This window comes from Acanthochromis polyacanthus, chromosome 9 (genome assembly GCF_021347895.1).
Source record: "Acanthochromis polyacanthus isolate Apoly-LR-REF ecotype Palm Island chromosome 9, KAUST_Apoly_ChrSc, whole genome shotgun sequence".
NCBI classification, from domain to species: Eukaryota; Metazoa; Chordata; class Actinopteri; family Pomacentridae; genus Acanthochromis; species Acanthochromis polyacanthus.
Window position 1 is genome coordinate 33,582,270 of NC_067121.1, and position 17,212 is coordinate 33,599,481.

General features: G+C 41.2%; 2 protein-coding genes across 4 annotated transcripts; both read right to left on the reverse strand.

Annotated features, from left to right (window-relative positions):
- Positions 1–1,813: 1,813 nt before the first annotated feature.
- LOC110960398 (zinc finger protein 665-like) lies at positions 1,814–8,922 on the reverse strand. The gene is made up of 7 exons (XM_022207629.2): positions 8,741–8,922; positions 7,626–7,828; positions 7,439–7,531; positions 7,112–7,207; positions 6,049–6,159; positions 5,822–5,951; positions 1,814–5,723 (listed from the first exon to the last, which is right to left on the reverse strand). Exons 1-7 carry the CDS (start codon positions 8,751–8,753, stop codon positions 3,847–3,849), a joined length of 2,523 nt encoding a protein of 840 aa, XP_022063321.2. The 5' UTR covers positions 8,754–8,922; the 3' UTR covers positions 1,814–3,846.
- Positions 8,923–9,519: 597 nt separating this feature from the next.
- On the reverse strand, positions 9,520–16,207 carry zgc:171422 (uncharacterized protein LOC100001353 homolog). 3 transcript variants are annotated; one of them, XM_051953495.1, is made up of 7 exons: positions 16,168–16,207; positions 14,492–14,694; positions 13,080–13,172; positions 12,898–12,990; positions 12,679–12,789; positions 12,442–12,574; positions 9,520–11,732 (listed from the first exon to the last, which is right to left on the reverse strand). In XM_051953495.1, exons 2-7 carry the CDS (start codon positions 14,639–14,641, stop codon positions 10,342–10,344), a joined length of 1,971 nt encoding a protein of 656 aa, XP_051809455.1. In that variant the 5' UTR covers positions 14,642–14,694; positions 16,168–16,207; the 3' UTR covers positions 9,520–10,341. The 3 variants fall into 3 exon arrangements, with proteins under 3 accessions (XP_051809455.1, XP_022063296.1, XP_051809454.1); XM_022207604.2 differs by having other exon boundaries at positions 16,033–16,192; XM_051953494.1 differs by having other exon boundaries at positions 16,155–16,189.
- Between the last annotated feature and the right edge of the window lie 1,005 nt (positions 16,208–17,212).

A 17,212-nucleotide genomic window follows, 5' to 3' on the forward strand; every position in this document is an offset into this window, starting at 1 on the left:
AAAACAAAAAAATCAAGAAATGCAACTCAGACTCGATGCACACTGAAGTATTTTCATCAGGCCTTAATGAAAAGCAGCTGACACACATCTTGGAAGCATTTTGTATTCTTTCTGTAGAAAATCTCTCCCCCTCCATATTCTGTGGAAGACGGGTGTGGGTGGAGTTTTAATGCATCTGGTTCACTTTGGCTCCAGACCTGACCTGAACATAAAAGCAAGAAGTGGAGGGGAGGAGAGGTGAGGTGAGGTTGGGGGAGATCTAGACTCCCTTTTTCCTCCATTGCGGGAAGAGACACAGTGCCATCTAGCGCTCCGTGGGGGGGCTGATCTTGGAAAAGACATTGGAAAGAGTTATGGGGGCGCAGTGTGGGCGAGGGGTGTTCTTTTGGCAAGGTGATGGCGTGGGTGGATGTTGCACCGTTGCCGTGGAAATACACATATATGTGTGTTGGAGTTGGGGGGGACTACGACAGGGGAAGGTCTGGCCTGGACTCAGATTTTCCACTGAGATCACTGAGTCGGGGAGGGGAGGGAAGGAAAGAAGGAAGGAGAGGAGAGAAGGGGGACATCTGGTAATGATCTGTGTTTATTAGCAAGCTCTCATAGTAAATCTGTTGGATTTTTGGCAGCTGTGCGCTCAAGTTAAATTGCGATGCATGCATTTAGAGATGTCTCAATAGGTGCCTTCATAAGGAATACATTATTCCATAAACCCCCTAAAGAATGCATTAGGAAAGCAGTTCAGATTTAGAGGATATTTGGGAGAGTTTGTTTCTTTTTGGTGTTTTTTTTTCTGCATCAAAGCAGGCAGGTGGAACTCAAGTCGTCGTATTATCGCACTGAAAAGTCATTACAAGTTCAAGATAATGCCATGAATGCACAATACTTCCTAAAGCTGAGAGGCTCTGTGTAATGTCATGGACAGGATCCTGCCAAGTTTCCACTGAAACTCGTCAGGATCCTGATGTTCGGGGGGAAAGATTAGTAGCATTTCTAAGTCAGAGGGAAGAAATACTGGCCAGAGTCTCCAGTCTTGCAACATTTAACAAGCATTCATCTTCTGTGGTCGTACTTCCATGTAAATGGCACCGAAATGGGTTCGTTCTACAGAAATGCCTCAAAGGTTGCGATGCATAAGTGATTGTGGATGAGATGAAACACAAGCATGGAACATGGGGAGAAAGTGAGGGTAAAAAACACGGCTTCGCTTTTCCAGTGAAAACATTAAAGTCAGCACAGATGGAAGAGATTAATCTCAATCTGACTCATGATCTCATTACAGTGAAGTTATCACACACAGTGCTGGGAACAGAAATCAAGCTTTTATGTTCGTTAGCTAAAACTAAGTACAGGCTGCAGTTGGTACCGAGCAAAAAAAACGCATGAAAAATGTGGAGAGCGCTTATTATCATTGCTTACAACGTTCCAGATACTGATAGGCACCAGTCAAAACATGAGGAAATTGCAGGTTCGAGATTCCAAACCACGCCAAAGAAAGCTAATGACAGGAAATGGGCCAGATTAGCTTCCGCTGTATTTGTTACTCATTAATTTCTGGTCTGCTCAAATATCTCTTCAGTTCCTCCAATCTGCAGGAGAGAAAATATTTGATTGCTTTCCTCCAAAATAGTCCTGAAAAAAGTGGTGAATAAATCAGCAGTGGGCCGACAGAGAACAGAACAAGCAGAGCAACAGAAACGTGGTTAATGTGGTCGCCTGCTGCCATCTAGTGATGAGTCTTTTTTGTGAGCAAATGCAACATCCAATATTGGCTGCTTTTACTGATGTTTTTTCTCTGGTAAATAAACACATGTGAAGAGTAACCAAGGTGATTTAATTTGAAACTCACAAATCTCGCAAACCACAGTGAGGATAGAAAAGGTCTAAAGGAATAAAGTAAGTATCATGTTGAAATAAATGCCATCAAGCTTTTTAACTTCTCACAATATTCGTCATCCAGCTTATTTACAGAGACTTCACTTCTGTTACTTTCCAAAAAAATATATTTTCACCAATATTACAGTTTCTGAACATACAGTATGTCTTTTAAATAATACAGAGGTCGCTATGAGTCACAGAGGAAAAACTTCTTGACTACATTTGCATTCACTCAGTCTCCATGACGAGTTAGAGCTCTGGTCCAGACTAGTTAGATTACGCTACCAGTTTAGGGATAAGATTTCCAGATGCTACAGAAAAGAGGGAAGATGTGACAGTTCACATGATGCATTTATTGTTTATTACCAAAAGGCTGAGCTGTGATAGTATCCAGAGGCTGACAGTAAGAACAGTTACTGCTGGATATGGCTACTGTTTGGACGACAACTACAGTCTAACTAGCCCCTCTTGTCTGTAAATAAATGTCAAAAAAACTGTGTTAAAGTTACATTTTCAGATTTTTTTCCCCCATTAAAATAGCTTCTAACTGCCTTAAAATGACCTAGAAGACATGGATCTATGAAGTCCATGTCTCACTCTCTACAGAACAGAATGGCAACATGTAATATTAATGTAATTCCACCGCACATGCTGGAATCCAATACTAAAAGTTCTGCTCTACAAGCCAACAGGATTGGTTCTTTCAGTGTGTTACATATGCAAGTCCTGATGTCTGAATCTGTGTCTTTGAGACTTTCATCTGCAGGTTCAATAAGGAAATGCTCAGCCGTGGCACTGACTGCCCACAATGTGGTCCCAGAATATACAGGGGTATTCAAAAAGAATGAACCGTTTTCATTACACAATATTTTAATCAGGAAAAGCAACAGAAAACTCCAACCAAGTCACAAGTATTCTACTCACGAATTCTCTTATCACACTTATGCTGCCCGCGCTGCAGGTAGTGGCCACATTGAACACTTATAAGACAGGAAATTAAAGTTGATTGTGAGTCGAATACTTGTGACTTGCCTGGAGTTTTCTATTGCTTTTCCTTATTAAAATATTGCACAATGAAACCAGTACATTCTTTTTGAATAACCCTGTATATCTATTCTTTTTAAAAAGCACCATAAGGGCATGTTAACAAGGCAAAAAGTGTCTAATATCAGCCAATAAATTCTTGTTAAGGCACACAGAATTTGAGCCTGCTGTGCTTTTGTCAGATGTGTTACCGATTCTGCAGCTTCAATACAACCCTCACCACACACACAACTTAGTTAATACTCGCCCAATTATAAACTACTGTGTCGCACCCTGTGTCTTAACAACTCAAGTACACCCATGGCTACAGTCGTAATCCCTTCTAGTCGGTTTTAATCAGCCACTGCAGCAGTGCTCCCCTGGTTATCGTCACAACCGCAACAGAAGACACTTGTGCTTGAGCAGTCCCAGCTTAGGTGGCACTGACTCCTGCAGAGGTCCCAACAAGCACCTTTCTGATTTATTATAATACAGCTCAGCCTTTCTATATAAATCTATGGACACATTCAAAAAAAATGCAAAGCTCACTAGGAGACTGCAAAGGTAGTTTAGATAAATATTCTCCTCTGTGAACCATACAGAGCTCTGTAAAACAATGTCCACCATAACATCCAGTGAGTTCATGCATAAGAAATTGTACAAGAAAAAAAACACTCAAAGTTTGGTGAGGAATGAGGGAGAAGAACCATTTGTTTGTGCTGGTTGTCATAGTCCTTGACAAACAGATGTTATTGTTACATTTACTTCACAACGTAGAGCAAATTCATCTCATCACCTCAGTCTCAACAGTAACCATACACTTTCACGCTATATTCTGTATTGCTAAGTTTAGTTGGTCCTCTAAAATTTTAGTAGCCAATAAGGTGTTTCAGTCTATGTCTAAAATGTTATTAGCTTCTGCTCCAGTTTGTCTTCATGCCTGACTCAGTTCATGTTCGTGTGGCTCTTTAGGTGTCTCCTCAGGTGGTTCAGACAGGTGTAGGTCTTAGGACAGATCTGGCAGTGGTATGGTCTCACCCCTGAGTGGTTTAGCATGTGCTGCTTCAACACACTTCCATCTGAGAAGGCTTTCCCACACTGAGAGCACACGTATGGCCTCTCTCCTGTGTGCACACGCATGTGAACTGTCACTTTGTGTGCCATTGTAAACCCTTTACCGCACACTGTGCACTTGAACGGCCGTTCTCCTGTATGGGTGAGCCTGTGGGTTCGCATCGCACCCATCTGGGAGAAAGCCTTTCCGCAGTCTGGGCAAACATGTGGCTTCTCTCCTGTGTGAACCCTGGTGTGACTCCTGAGTCCTCCTGCTGTGGAGAAGCACTGGGAGCAGTGGGTGCACTGGTAAGGTCGCTCTCCCGTGTGAGTGCGCATGTGCTGCTTCAAATCGTATCGGTTTCTGAAGCCGCGGCCGCAGACCATGCAGCTCTCTGGTCTGTCATCATTGTGCCGCAGCTCGTGGTTGGCCAGACATTTTTCAGACAGAAAACACTTGCCACATTCCTGACACTGGTAGGGTTTCTCGTGGTCGACCCTTTGATGGTACTTTAGCTCACTGATGCCGGGGAAGGTCTCGTCACAGTATCTGCACCTGAAGCGATGGTTAGGGCTGTAGGGAAGCTGATGTTCGCTCAGCTGGTGGTTCCTCAGCAGATGAGCCATCTTGAAGGTCTTTCCGCAATGAGAACACTCGTATTTTGTCAGCAGCTGCACACACTGGTGTCGGACGCGTTCGTGCAGAGATCTGAACTGACAGCCACACTTGGTGCAGATGTGGGCGGCGTTTTTACACTTTCTCTTCCTGTGTCCTGACAAGTGAGCCTCAGTGCGGAAGGCTTTACCACACTGAGAGCATTTGTAAGGCTTCACTGCTGTGTGGAATCGCTGGTGTTCGAGGAACTCGAAGCGATACTTGAAGCTCCTTCCACACAGCGGACAGTTGTGGGTGACTCGTCCTCGCGGATAAACACCTTTGATACCCGTTTTCCTGGACGGCAGAGATAAAGAGGAAGTCCGATGAGCTGAACCACTTTTTCTATGTTTACCTCCAATCATTAATTTTGCGGCTTCCATTTCACCAACCTCCTCATGCCGCTGCTGATGTTTGGTCAGACTCTTTGAGGAGATGAAGCTCTTTCCACATTGCTTACACTGATAAGGTTTATCATGATCGACTTGTTGATGATATTTCAGGTCACCAATTCCTGAGAAACCGACTCCGCAGTGGCTGCATTTGAAAAGGCGGCTTTGAACATGAGTTAACAGGTGTTCTTTCAGGCTGCTGGACTTTGGAAACCTCTTTCCGCAGTGTCCACAGTCATAGTTGCGCCCTCGTTTTGGGCAGTGGTGTCTGAACTTGTCCAATGAGGTTGGAAAACTGTTTCCACATTTAATACACAGATATGCAGCATTTTTGCATTTCCGCAGCCTGTGACCTGCCAGCAGAGTGGCTGTTCTGAAAGCCCTCCCACACTCAGAGCAGTTGTAGGGCTGCAGTCCGCTGTGGACTCTCTGGTGCTCAATGAGGACAGAGTGATGCTTAAAACATTTATCACACTCAGGGCATTTATGGATTCCTGACTGCAGCCTCCTGCGAGGAGATGAGTTGATGTCAGTCCTTTTGGGCGATTCAGGGAAGTCTGTTGAAGTGGAGGGGTTCGTGGACAGTTCTTCATCGAACATGACAATTTGAGGGACGTCGTTGTTGTCATCATCACAAGCACTTGGGTGAGAAGCGATGGCCACTTCCAGAGAAGGAGGGAGAGACAGAGAGGGAATCAGAAGATCGTCCGACTGAAACGGGGCTGCAGGAAAACAAAAGGGAAAAAATTATTAATACACCGTCCCATGTCTTAAACTAAAACACTGTACATGATGTTTTATAAAATACATGCAAACATACCAATGCTGCTCTTTGCCAATTTCCCATGGCACTGTTTGCTCTGGAGAAGGAATTTGAGGTCATCTCCGTTCGAGACACACTGCATGTACTCCTCTAGGACAGAGGGGGCAGCACTGATCCAGGATGCAGTCTAACAGATACACAAAAAAAAAATCACATCATTTGAATTAAAGTGTAAAGAGGCCTTAATCTTTTTCTTTGTTATTTTTTAATGATAATCTTTGTACCTGTTTAAAGTCTGGAATTGGCAGCAGCTCCTCTAGTCTTGTGAAGAATTCACAAACTAGAGTCTCAAGTGCTGTGTCAAAGTCAGGGCCATACTCTACAGGGAACACATTCTGTAAGATTAAATAGAAAAAAAATCAAATAACAGCTTTACACCATTGTCACAGAACATTATCCTTATCATGCATCTCTGAGCAGTGTGCACGAGTAAACAAAATCACTTGGTTCAATTTGGGTAAATCTGACATCTGAGAACGTTTTATTTCCTCTTTTCTAGCTAGTTTTTGGCTGCACAGCTGTCTGAGCTGTAGCAACTGAGAGGAGACTAGAGGCTTGCCTGCGCACAGCCGCCTTAAAGCACCTACCAATAAATGTAAGGGATATAAGAGAGATTCATAAATTGTAGCTTCAGAAAACAACCTGGATCACACTTTCCCCTGCATACAATTTGGTCATGTCGTACCACCACAACTAAATTCTTAATCAGCGGGGAACACGGAGACAAGTCAAAACGGAAGATTATGCATTGCATTTATTGAAAAGTGCACAGTCAAAGCATGGCTGTGAACAGTGCTTTTACTGACGGAGCATTGACGTTACAAACTGAAAGTTTAAAAAAGCTCAATGTCTTTGAGAAAATTCCCTGCAAGCCTAACTGGATAATTTCAGGAACAGGCAGCAGCAATCTCAAGCAGTAAGGCTTCAAAGGTGATAATAAAATCTAAAACTCATTATCGTACAACCAAAGAATAACCTCTTTCTACTAACTTTAAGTCCAAGATATTTTTGCACTTGTATTCCTGTGTAAAGTCATTTACACAATGTGTTCAGAAACTACCAATGTTTATGAGAAAATAACACTTGTATGTGTACGAAATGTATTATTTGGTAATTTCGAGGTGAAAAACTTTAGGTGGACATAAACTAAAAAGTTGGGCAGTCCAGTGCAACCTATGGAAAAAGTAAATGTGGAGCCCACTCTACTCTTTAAAAGAGTGGGTCTGTAATTTCAAAAATTACTTCAAGAACAATTATTGTACTGAATAAAATAAACATTATCTTGACCTTGAGAAAGTGTTCTCTGCCATCGGTGTCTTCAATGAGGCCTTGAACCAGCTTCATAAAGTTTGCCTCCGGTGCTTCAATTACTGGATCATTTGTCTGAAGTACAAAATGAGACACCAGTTAGAACAGTGAATTATTAAACACCGAGTTCATTACTTTCAGAAATGCTTATTCTACTAATTGCTTTCTTGTTTAATCAATTTAACATGTGTTAATAAAGTGCCAGAAAAAATGATGACAAATGCAGCAGTTAATTTAACATTTTTGTTTTTAAAAAACGGTCAAACAATCAATCCAAAATCTATATATGTCAACGCCATCAATTACCTCCTCGATGCAAGAAGATCGGATTCGGTTCAGGTGGGACTCTACAGCCTTGAGATCTTCAGGGTGTTCAGAACGCAACAGCTCCAGAGTTGTCTGGAAGAAATGTAATTTGTGATTTTAATACTTCAAACACCTTCTGGTTGGTTCTCTGACTCTCTTGCAAGATGGAGCCACACATTTCACTTACCCTTGCCCTCAGGCCCAGAGAGAGCAGTCGCCCTTCTCTTTTACTCATCAGTTCAGGAACTGCATCTGTTACCATGGACACAAACTCCTCCAGTTTCCCATAGTGCTTTATGTTCCTCTGGCGCACCACTTCCCACATCACTGCAGACATCAGTCGGAGTGGAGGGACCAGGAGAGCCAAAGAGGACAGGGGGACGCTGAATTCTTCACAGAGAAATCAGACTGTCAAACAAACTTAGCAGCAGCATGAGAAACCTGTACACTATAGAGGCCCAAACTTTGCTGATAATGTTAAATATACTTTTGTTTATACTTTGAAGAAAAGTCCCTTGTGTAGTTAGAAAGGATGAAATAAATAATGGTTCATACTACAATTTTTTCCCACCACAAATATATCATCAGTAAGAATGTGAATGAACTTTAGTTCTGATTAGAGACTGGAAATGCTTTTACTCATCACAACAGCATCTTATTTTAAAGTTAGTCCAGTCACTGAGGTCAGCAGCTTGTTCACTTTTTCTACTATCCATTCATATGATGCACCAGCTGAATAAAAATAGCCCTACATGATGCCCCCACATCAAGCACCAGGTTTTTGTGCAGGCGTTACCTCCTCTTCTCTTGTTTCTAGCATGAACCGTTGGGTTAATCCCTACATACTAAATCAAACGCATTCATGGTTTTACACCACACTCTGCAAACATGACAAGGACACGCTCAGTTACCAATTTAACATTCACAAGCAGCTAACTGTTAGCATCACATAGTCACTTTATTTCAAATTAAAACGTATCTTCTTGACTGTCCGTTTAAAACACACAAGCTGTAGTGCGTTTGATAATTTAGAAACCCTGTTCCAACAAAGAAAAACGGGTTTAAATGCGAGCTATCGTTACTGTTTGAGCCCATGGTACAGCGTTAGCTTATGCTACCATACTAGCTACAAGGCCGCTGGCGTTGCCTGGTAAAACCGGCTTAGTTGTGGGCAAAACAATTCTTGTTCCAGGGATTAGTCGAGGCCTATTGCAGCGAGTAATCCTTCGCTTTAGCTACTCAGCTAGCCGCTTAAAGAGCGAAAATACACAATGTCGTCGATCTTCACAGGTTAATACATACCCATGTCGTTCATTTTGAAACGCTTTTACAACGCTGGGAAGAAAATTTAATATAACGGAATATCTTTCATAGTTTCGGCTAGTGTGCTAGCTAAACGAATACGAGGCTTCAGGCGCCAACTTCTTCCTGAAACACGTTGTTCTTTATGGTGAGCGTTGGCCCAGTTGGTGTCAGTTTGAAACGGGGGCGTTCGTTTTGCTTTACGGAGCAGCCCGCAAACACAGCTTCCTATTCATCATACTGTCCAATTCGACGCACCGCCCCTCCGGACAACCGAAAAACTAAATCTCAAAAGTAAACTTGATAAACAGTATTTTCTTCCTAATCTTCTTCATAATTCTAAAATATTAGCATTAATTAAAGGCTTGGGTATATTGTTTTAGAAATTAGTCATACTTGAACAATCCGACATTTTATTGCTCAATATTCAAATAATAACATTAATTTATATTATTTGTATATTTTCGTTGCTTATTTCTCATAACACTTACTGTTTATTTGACTCGTAACACTTGCTTTTTATTTAATATTTTTTCCTTCTACATATTTTCTACTTGTTAGTGTGAATGAAACTGATTCTGATTCCAGTATTTTGAAACTGCATTTAAAAAATACAATAAAGTGATGTCAATTTCTGCTTTGCAGGTACACCTAGAAAATAAGTATTTCTCTTCCCTCTCTAATTCATCATAAAATTCAAACATAGAATAAAGACACTGCAAGACCCCGGCAGGATATTTCATGCTGGAGTATAGAGCAAAAAACAGGCAACAGGCAGCTTTCATTCTGATGAGATCTTTTTTCAATGTTGAGAATACTGAACACTGACACTGATAAATAATGTTAACTGACAGCAAAAATACTTAATCATTTTAACATACATTTCATAGAGTACAAATATATCACACTCAGATGTCATGCCCAAAATATGCACATAAATTTTAGAGTTTACAATGAAAAAACACCAGAGAAAGCAAAGGGGTGTACTACAAAGCAAAGATTGAGATAACCAGGATTTCTTTGCCTTAGCTGGCTTGACATAACCTGAAGTCCAGATCAGAGGCAATAGATATCACAACAATGGTTATAAACTTTCTTCGTTAGCTCAGGCTTTCTTCACCAGGCCCTGTACGCTCCAATAAAATGGATGCATTAATGCATTAACTATTCTTCTATAAAAAATGACTGATCGTATGCTGCCTGCTTCAGTCAAGAGGAACAGGTTGGCGATATGAACGTACAGCTCAGTAAGTTTGCAGATGTAAGAGAATCTACATCACTAAAAGAGAATATGGTCAGGAAAAGAATTGGTGAAAGAGCAGCAAGTCACAGCAAATCTGAATCCCAAACTCTGAGCAGAACTTCTCTGGAGTAGGTTAGCGGTGCAGCATCAGTTGCCATGGTGATGTAGCAGGTATAAAGAGATCCACCTTCATCTTACATCGTAGTACACCCCCTTAGGAAAAGGAATGTGTCAGTAAAACTAGAATTTCTGCAACATTGTCCTTACAAGAGACGGCCAGTGTGAAACTGACAACACCAACCACAGTCTGTACAAATACAATATTCATGTCTAAAATGTCACATGGTACACTGTGGAATCAGAGAGTCTCGGTTTGGACCATGTTGTGCGTTTTTAAATGTCTCTTCAGGTGGTTGAGGCAGGTGTAAGCCTTTGCACACATCTGACAGGCGTAGGGTCGAACCCCTGTGTGGTTCATGGTGTGTTTTTTCAGTTCACTGCCCCGTGAAAAGCCTTTCCCACATTCAGGGCACACGTAAGGTCGTTCCCCGGTGTGAACACGCATGTGAAGTGTCAGTTTGCTTGCCATGGTGAACCCCCTTCCACACATGGAGCATTTGTAAGGTTTCTCCCCGGTGTGGGTCCGTCGGTGTATCTGCAGCTCGCCGGCGGAGATGAACGCCTTTCCACAGTCGGAGCACAAATATGGCTTCTCTCCCGTATGAGTTCTTATGTGTATGTTCAGATTCCCCGACACGGAGAAACGTTTCCCGCAGTATGTGCACTGAAACGGCCTCTCGCCCGTGTGGCTGCGCATGTGGAGGTTCAGGTCGTGTTTGTTCTTGAAAGCTTTGCCACAACGTACACAAATCTGGGTTTTCTGCTGCCTGTGGCGAAGCTCGTGAGCCGTCAGAGATCCGACGGTGGCAAAAAACTTCCCGCACTGCTTGCATTGGTTGGACAGCTCCAGAGGATGAATCTTCTGATGGGTCCTGAGCTCGCTCATACTGGGGTAAACCTCCCCACACTGTCTGCATGTGAAAACACGGATCTGGCTGTGAGTTTGTTCATGTTTCCCCAGTAGGTACATCTTTTTAAAGCTTTTCCCACACTGAGAACAGTCAAACCTTTGGATAATTTGAACACACTGGTGTCTAAATTTGTCCTGCATACACTGAAAGCTTTTCCCACATTTGATGCAGATGTAAGCGGCTTTTGTGCACTGTGTCCGCCTGTGGGATGACAGATCGGAGGTCCTTCTGAAGGCTTTCCCACACTGAGAGCACTTGTAAGGGTTTTCTCCGGTGTGCAGCCGCTGATGCTCCAGGAGTTCGTAGCGGTAAATGTAGCACTTCCCACACTGACTGCATTTGTGTGCGACTCTCTGCCGAGGGGGTCCAATCATAGCACCGGGAGTTGCGGGAGTCTCTGCAGATGTAGAGGGAGTCTGGGAGGTGGCTGTATCTCCTTCATCATACTCCTCCACGATGTGAACATCAGGAATACAGTCAGTGTGTTTTCCTTCTGCTGTCTGTTCTCCGTCGCTGCTGTTCAGAACGTCTGACTCCTCAGATGGCCATCTTGTCTCCTGTATGTCTGAATCTCCGCCATGTCGGAGAGCAGGCATCCCTGATTCTCTTTGGTTGTCAGATGTTTGTGTGTTAGATTGGACTTCTTTGGCACAGGTCTCAGTAGGTGAGGAAAGGAGGGATAAAGATGAGAAAAGTCGCTGCTCTGAGGGAGATGGTGCTGTTTGGAAAGAGAAATTAAGACAGTGAGAAAATTACAGTACAATACAATACATTGGATGCCAAGACTGTACTAAATGCAACATATGACAGAGAAAAGTGGAAAGGAATAGCCGTCAACGCGATTAAGCAAGACACCTACGAAGAAGAAGTGTTTGCCCCCTGGACTTTTGAATAAATGTATTGCTGCAGGTTCATCTATTTATGTAACCTGTGAGTTTTGGGGTTTTTATTTGTAAAGAATGCAGATGAACAGTTTTTGATTACATTTATGATTGATGATATGTGTGAATATTTTAGGTTTCCAACTTTGTGTATGATATAAAAATTGTCATACATTAAAATGACGTCTGGTACTCAAGCCTTTCTTCAGCACATGTGGGATGTGATTAGTTGCAGACTTAGAGACATTCCCAATTCATGACGGTTTATTTTATTACAAACTATTTGTCCGATTTGGGTCTAGCACTTAAAAATGTTGCAAATAAATGTATTTTGCAAGTAAGTTTGTGGGAGTACGTCTGAAACTGTAATGTATCTGCAGCAATATTTTTTTTGCTTTTAAAATTCTGATTAAATTTAAATATTCTCAGATTTGACAAGCTAAAACCCACAAATGTTTTTTTTAATCTATAAATCGCTAACTGTGATTGTTAAAGCAACAATTTACACACAGAGATTTTTCTAATATCCCAAACAAACAGACTTACCGCTGGAATCCATTATGCTCATTTTTCCACGGCACACCCTGTGTCTGAGCAATACTTCCAGGTCATCTGCTTTGGTTACACACTGAATGCACTCTTCCAGCACAGAAGGCGCATCACTGATGCACACTGCAGCCTTATCACACAAAAATATTCATTTTAATGCACTTGAACTAGGCCACACATTTCTGAAAGTGCACTGGAAAGAGCTACTTTTTGATTAAACATGTGCATCTCTACCTGCTTAAAGTCTGGGATAAGCAGCAGCTCTTCCAGTTTGGTGAAGAACTCACAAACCAGTGTTTCCAGTGCTGTATCAAAGTCTGGCCCGTACTCCACAGGAAACACATTCTATCAGGGGAAAAAATAAAACCCAAAGAGTCTCATTATACCTCACTGTCTGATGATTAAACAAACACACTGCATCTTTTATATATATTTAAACTAACTGTGACACACCTTGAGGAACTGTTCTCTCTCTTTTGAGTCTTCCAGGAGTCTTTGAATGAGCCTGATGAAGTTGGCTTCAAGATCGTCATTTGCTGGATGAACCTGCTCAGTTAAAAACACACATCTGAGCTCATTGTTTCATAACCAGTGAATAATTAGAGTCCATGTAAAGAACGTAACATCTCACAAACCTGTTTTGAGCTAGTCTGCAGCAGGCTGTCCAAGTGTGTTTTAACACCCTGTAGATCCTCCGACTGTTCAGAACTCAACATCTGTAACATCATCTGGAAAAGCCATTAAACACAGATGGCTCAGACAACCAAAGAATCCCTCTTTGTCTCTTCTAGTACCACAGTGAGGACATGAAAAGAATAAATTCCAACTGCCAGCTGTACCTTATTCGTACTACTTTCTGCCTATATACTGAAAGGACTTCCATTTAAAACCAACTTCATGGATTTTTTTTGTTTTGAATCTACATTAAAATCCTGCTGATGGTTTATAAAGCACTGAATGGTTTAGGCCCGAAATATATAGCTGATCTGCTGTCACTTTATGAACCATCTCCACCTCTCAGGTCATCAGGTACTGGTCTCCTTTCAGTCCCTAGGCTTACAACTAAACATGTTTAAGCAGCGTTTCCTCATTATGCTCCACATATCTGGAACAAACTCCCTCAAAGTTGTAGGTCTGCTCCAACTCGCACTTCTTTAAAATCAAAGCTCAAGACTTTTCTGTTTGCTACTGCTTTCCTATTATAGCCGATCTTGTTTTAAATGCAAATTGTAATTTTATTTTTGAATACACTTCGAATATTCCTTTTCTTTTCTGTGTTTTATTATATCTGTCATTTTAATTGTGCTCTTTTATGCTTGTCTGAATAGTTCCAATGCTTTTAATATTTTAACGTCAAGCACATTGAGTTGCCCTCATGTATGAAATGTGATATACAAATAAAGTTGCCTTGCCAACATATTACACAATAAATGCTCCATCATCGTTATTTTAAGGGAACACTTGCAGAAATTTCAGGTGATATTTGCTTTAAGTTATAGTCAGTCAAGAAACAGTCTAATATTCATATGCAACAAGGACATCCATGGGGTGGCATGGCTCAGTGGGCAGAGTGGCCATCTTGCAACTGGAGGGTTGCCGGTTCGATCCTCGGCCTGTCGTGATCATGTCAAGGTGTCCCTGAGCAAGACACCTAACCCCTAATTGCTCCTGATGGGTCGTGGTTAGTGCCTTGCATGGCAGCTTCCGCCATCTGTGTGTGAATGGGTGAATGTGATGTATCATGTAAAGCGCTTTGGGTACCTTGCAGGTATAGTAAAGCGCTATATAAATACAGACCATTTACCATGGGCAGTCTGTGATGGTGTCACATATTGGAATTACATATAAGAACAACATCTTATTTAGTTGTGACCTTAACAGCTGTATTAGTCAACCCAAGAGTAAATTTAAGATTACAAAAACAGTCAAGCAAATAGTTATGAGGTTTTGACATGACACAAGTGGGCGTTTTTAAAGATAATATCTGCTAAAAAAAACCAAATACACAGCACAGTATGTTGATATATGCTGCCTCTATGTGTCTTACCTTTGCTCTTAAGCCCAGTGACAGCAGTTTCATCTGCCCTCTTGTCAGGATGTCAGGAATGGCCTCAGCTACTAAACACACAAACTCCTCCACTTTTCCGTAATGCTTCACGTTTTTCTGGCGGACCACCTTCCACATCACGGCCGACATCACCCGCAAAGGTGGGACCAGGAGCCTCAGCGATGACAGGGGCAGAGGACCCTCTGCAATGTGTTCAACAACATACTGATCCAGTCACTGAAAGCTTTTTTTTCAAACACAAGATCTGTGAAGCATCCATAATAACATTTTTAAATCATAATTAGGAAGCTGGGGTGAGAAAACAACCAATAAAAACATCAAGGTGGGCGACTATATCCTGCTGAGAACCAAGGAAGTAAAGTATTTCCTGTGTTTTTGAAGCCAAAACAAATGACAAAACAGCAACACATCAAAATCAAAATAGGCTGACAAGAAAATGAGAACATCAATCCATTTTGTAAAGAAGCTTTAACTGAATTAAACTGAACATACATTAAACTGTCAACAGTGTCCATTTTGTCTCAGCATAAAAACAAAGTTCCCTCATCCCACTCAATCACATGAGATATCACTGGAAAGGACAGGATGTCCTCTATGGAGCTCACCAGGATTCAGTGCAGTAGCTTAAATACATCAAAAGATACGGATCAAAAACAAACGTCCGCTACAGAGGACATAAATGAACGGGCCGGGTTTCAGGAGGATGTGTGGAAGGAGTTGACCATTTATCTGTTTGACTGATTTTCCAATCCAATATGAAGACATTTCTCCAGTTAAGTGCATTGTCATTTTTTATATTGATTCCTGACAAAATAAACTCCTTCTGTCTGTAATCTCTACACTCTGGGCTCCATAAAGGCCTTCCCAAAGCATCTCATTCATTACAGGTAATCTGTAAAAGCCTACTGACATTAAAAGATAAATGTAGAAAAAATTTCTTTTAATCAAACATAAATAAACAGACATTTCAAGATAGTCTTGGATGTTAAGCTAATTAATGTTACTTTTGGCTTGTATGGCTGCTGTCTGGAAACAAAGCTCTTGAACAAGTCATATTCATCTGAAAAAAACAATCTCAATTTAAATCTCAGTTCAAATTTTAGACGACATTGTGTATGTAGATATATTTTTGTGACGTGATCATTTCCCCCACCTGTTGAAATCTATTTTTTCTCCTACGTATTTTAGGTAAATGAAAAAGTGTCATTTCGGTCTCTTTAATATTTGCTTTCTTCAATAAGTAACCCTTTCATGTGTTATATGTAAAATAAGTGGAACTAGAGACGCACAACAAAAACTTGTCATGGAGGTGCAAAACTCCATTCTTTAGTGTGTCATTTTCAAGAAACTGTGAAAATATAACACAAGCTGCTATTTACTTTCACCTCTTGCGTTGCAGTTACAAACAAGACTGGTGACAACTACCAAATTGATGAGTGAAAGCGAGGAAGTTAACGTTAGCAGGCAAGCTAACAGCATCTAAACAAACCGACACAAGCCCAATAAAAATTAAACGTTACCCATTTTATTCCCCCGAAGAGCTACAATAGTTGGTCGGACACTGAGGAATGTCTCCTAGTTAAAAATATCTTCCTCCTGTTGTGACGAGCTGTCAAAACAAACCCTCAATTCAATACCTAACTGTTAAAATGCACCTGAGGGACACTTCCTGGTTCTTCTTCTTCGTGGTTTATATTTGAGTTGACGTAATTTTACCGCCACCTGCCGACCGCCTCCTGCAAAGACAGACAGACAGACGATAGATAGATAGATAGATAGATAGATAGATAGATAGATAGATAGATAGATAGATAGATAGATAGATAGATAGATAGATAGATAGATAGATAGATAGATAGATAGATAGATAGAAGCTTACATATATACATACAAAAGCTTAACACAGTTCGGCCATTACATCTGAGTTTTTAGAAGTCACTTCGCTTGACAACCTCCCAGAAAGAATTTTACGATACCATTTCACCATGAACCAACAGCAATTTAGGCTCAAAATTTGTATATTTCTGCTGCTTACAAGTAAACCATTTCAAATGAACAGCCATCTCTAAGTTCACTAGGTTTTTGTTTGTTTTTTTGTTTTACTTTCTAGTGACTAAAATCTCAGCCATGACCACAATTCACCAAATGTTCTGCTGTATTCATGCACACACAGCATCTGAGGAACTGAAGACTGAGTAAGATTTTTTATTATTATTATTATGTCACCACAACAATCCAAACCACTGGAGTTAGCACATTGTGTAGCTACTGTGGCTAACGTTCCTATTAGCCTTGAGTATATGTCCACAGGTCAGAGTTACTTGGAAAATATTAAGCCGTTAAGTCGTGCACACATTCACGTTTGTTCAGGCTGCCAGACCAAAGAACTGTTTGTCCCAGACACAGAGAGAGTCTTCTTCCTGAAAGGGGCGCAGTCAGCAGCAGCTCAGCTACATTTAAAACTACAGCAAAACACTGCAGCAGTCTATTTAAAAGAGGACTAAAATTAGGAGTTAAGTAGGAGTTAGGAGCCTAAAATTCAAAGACACTTTCTGGTAACATACGAGAATCACAACAGCTAATTTCCATTTAGGACTCCTGGCAATTTTTGACATGTAAAATTAGCAATATAGCTGAAGTTTTAGAAATATATTTCTGTTGCGATTATATGCAGAGATACTATCGTAAATATCTGGGTGA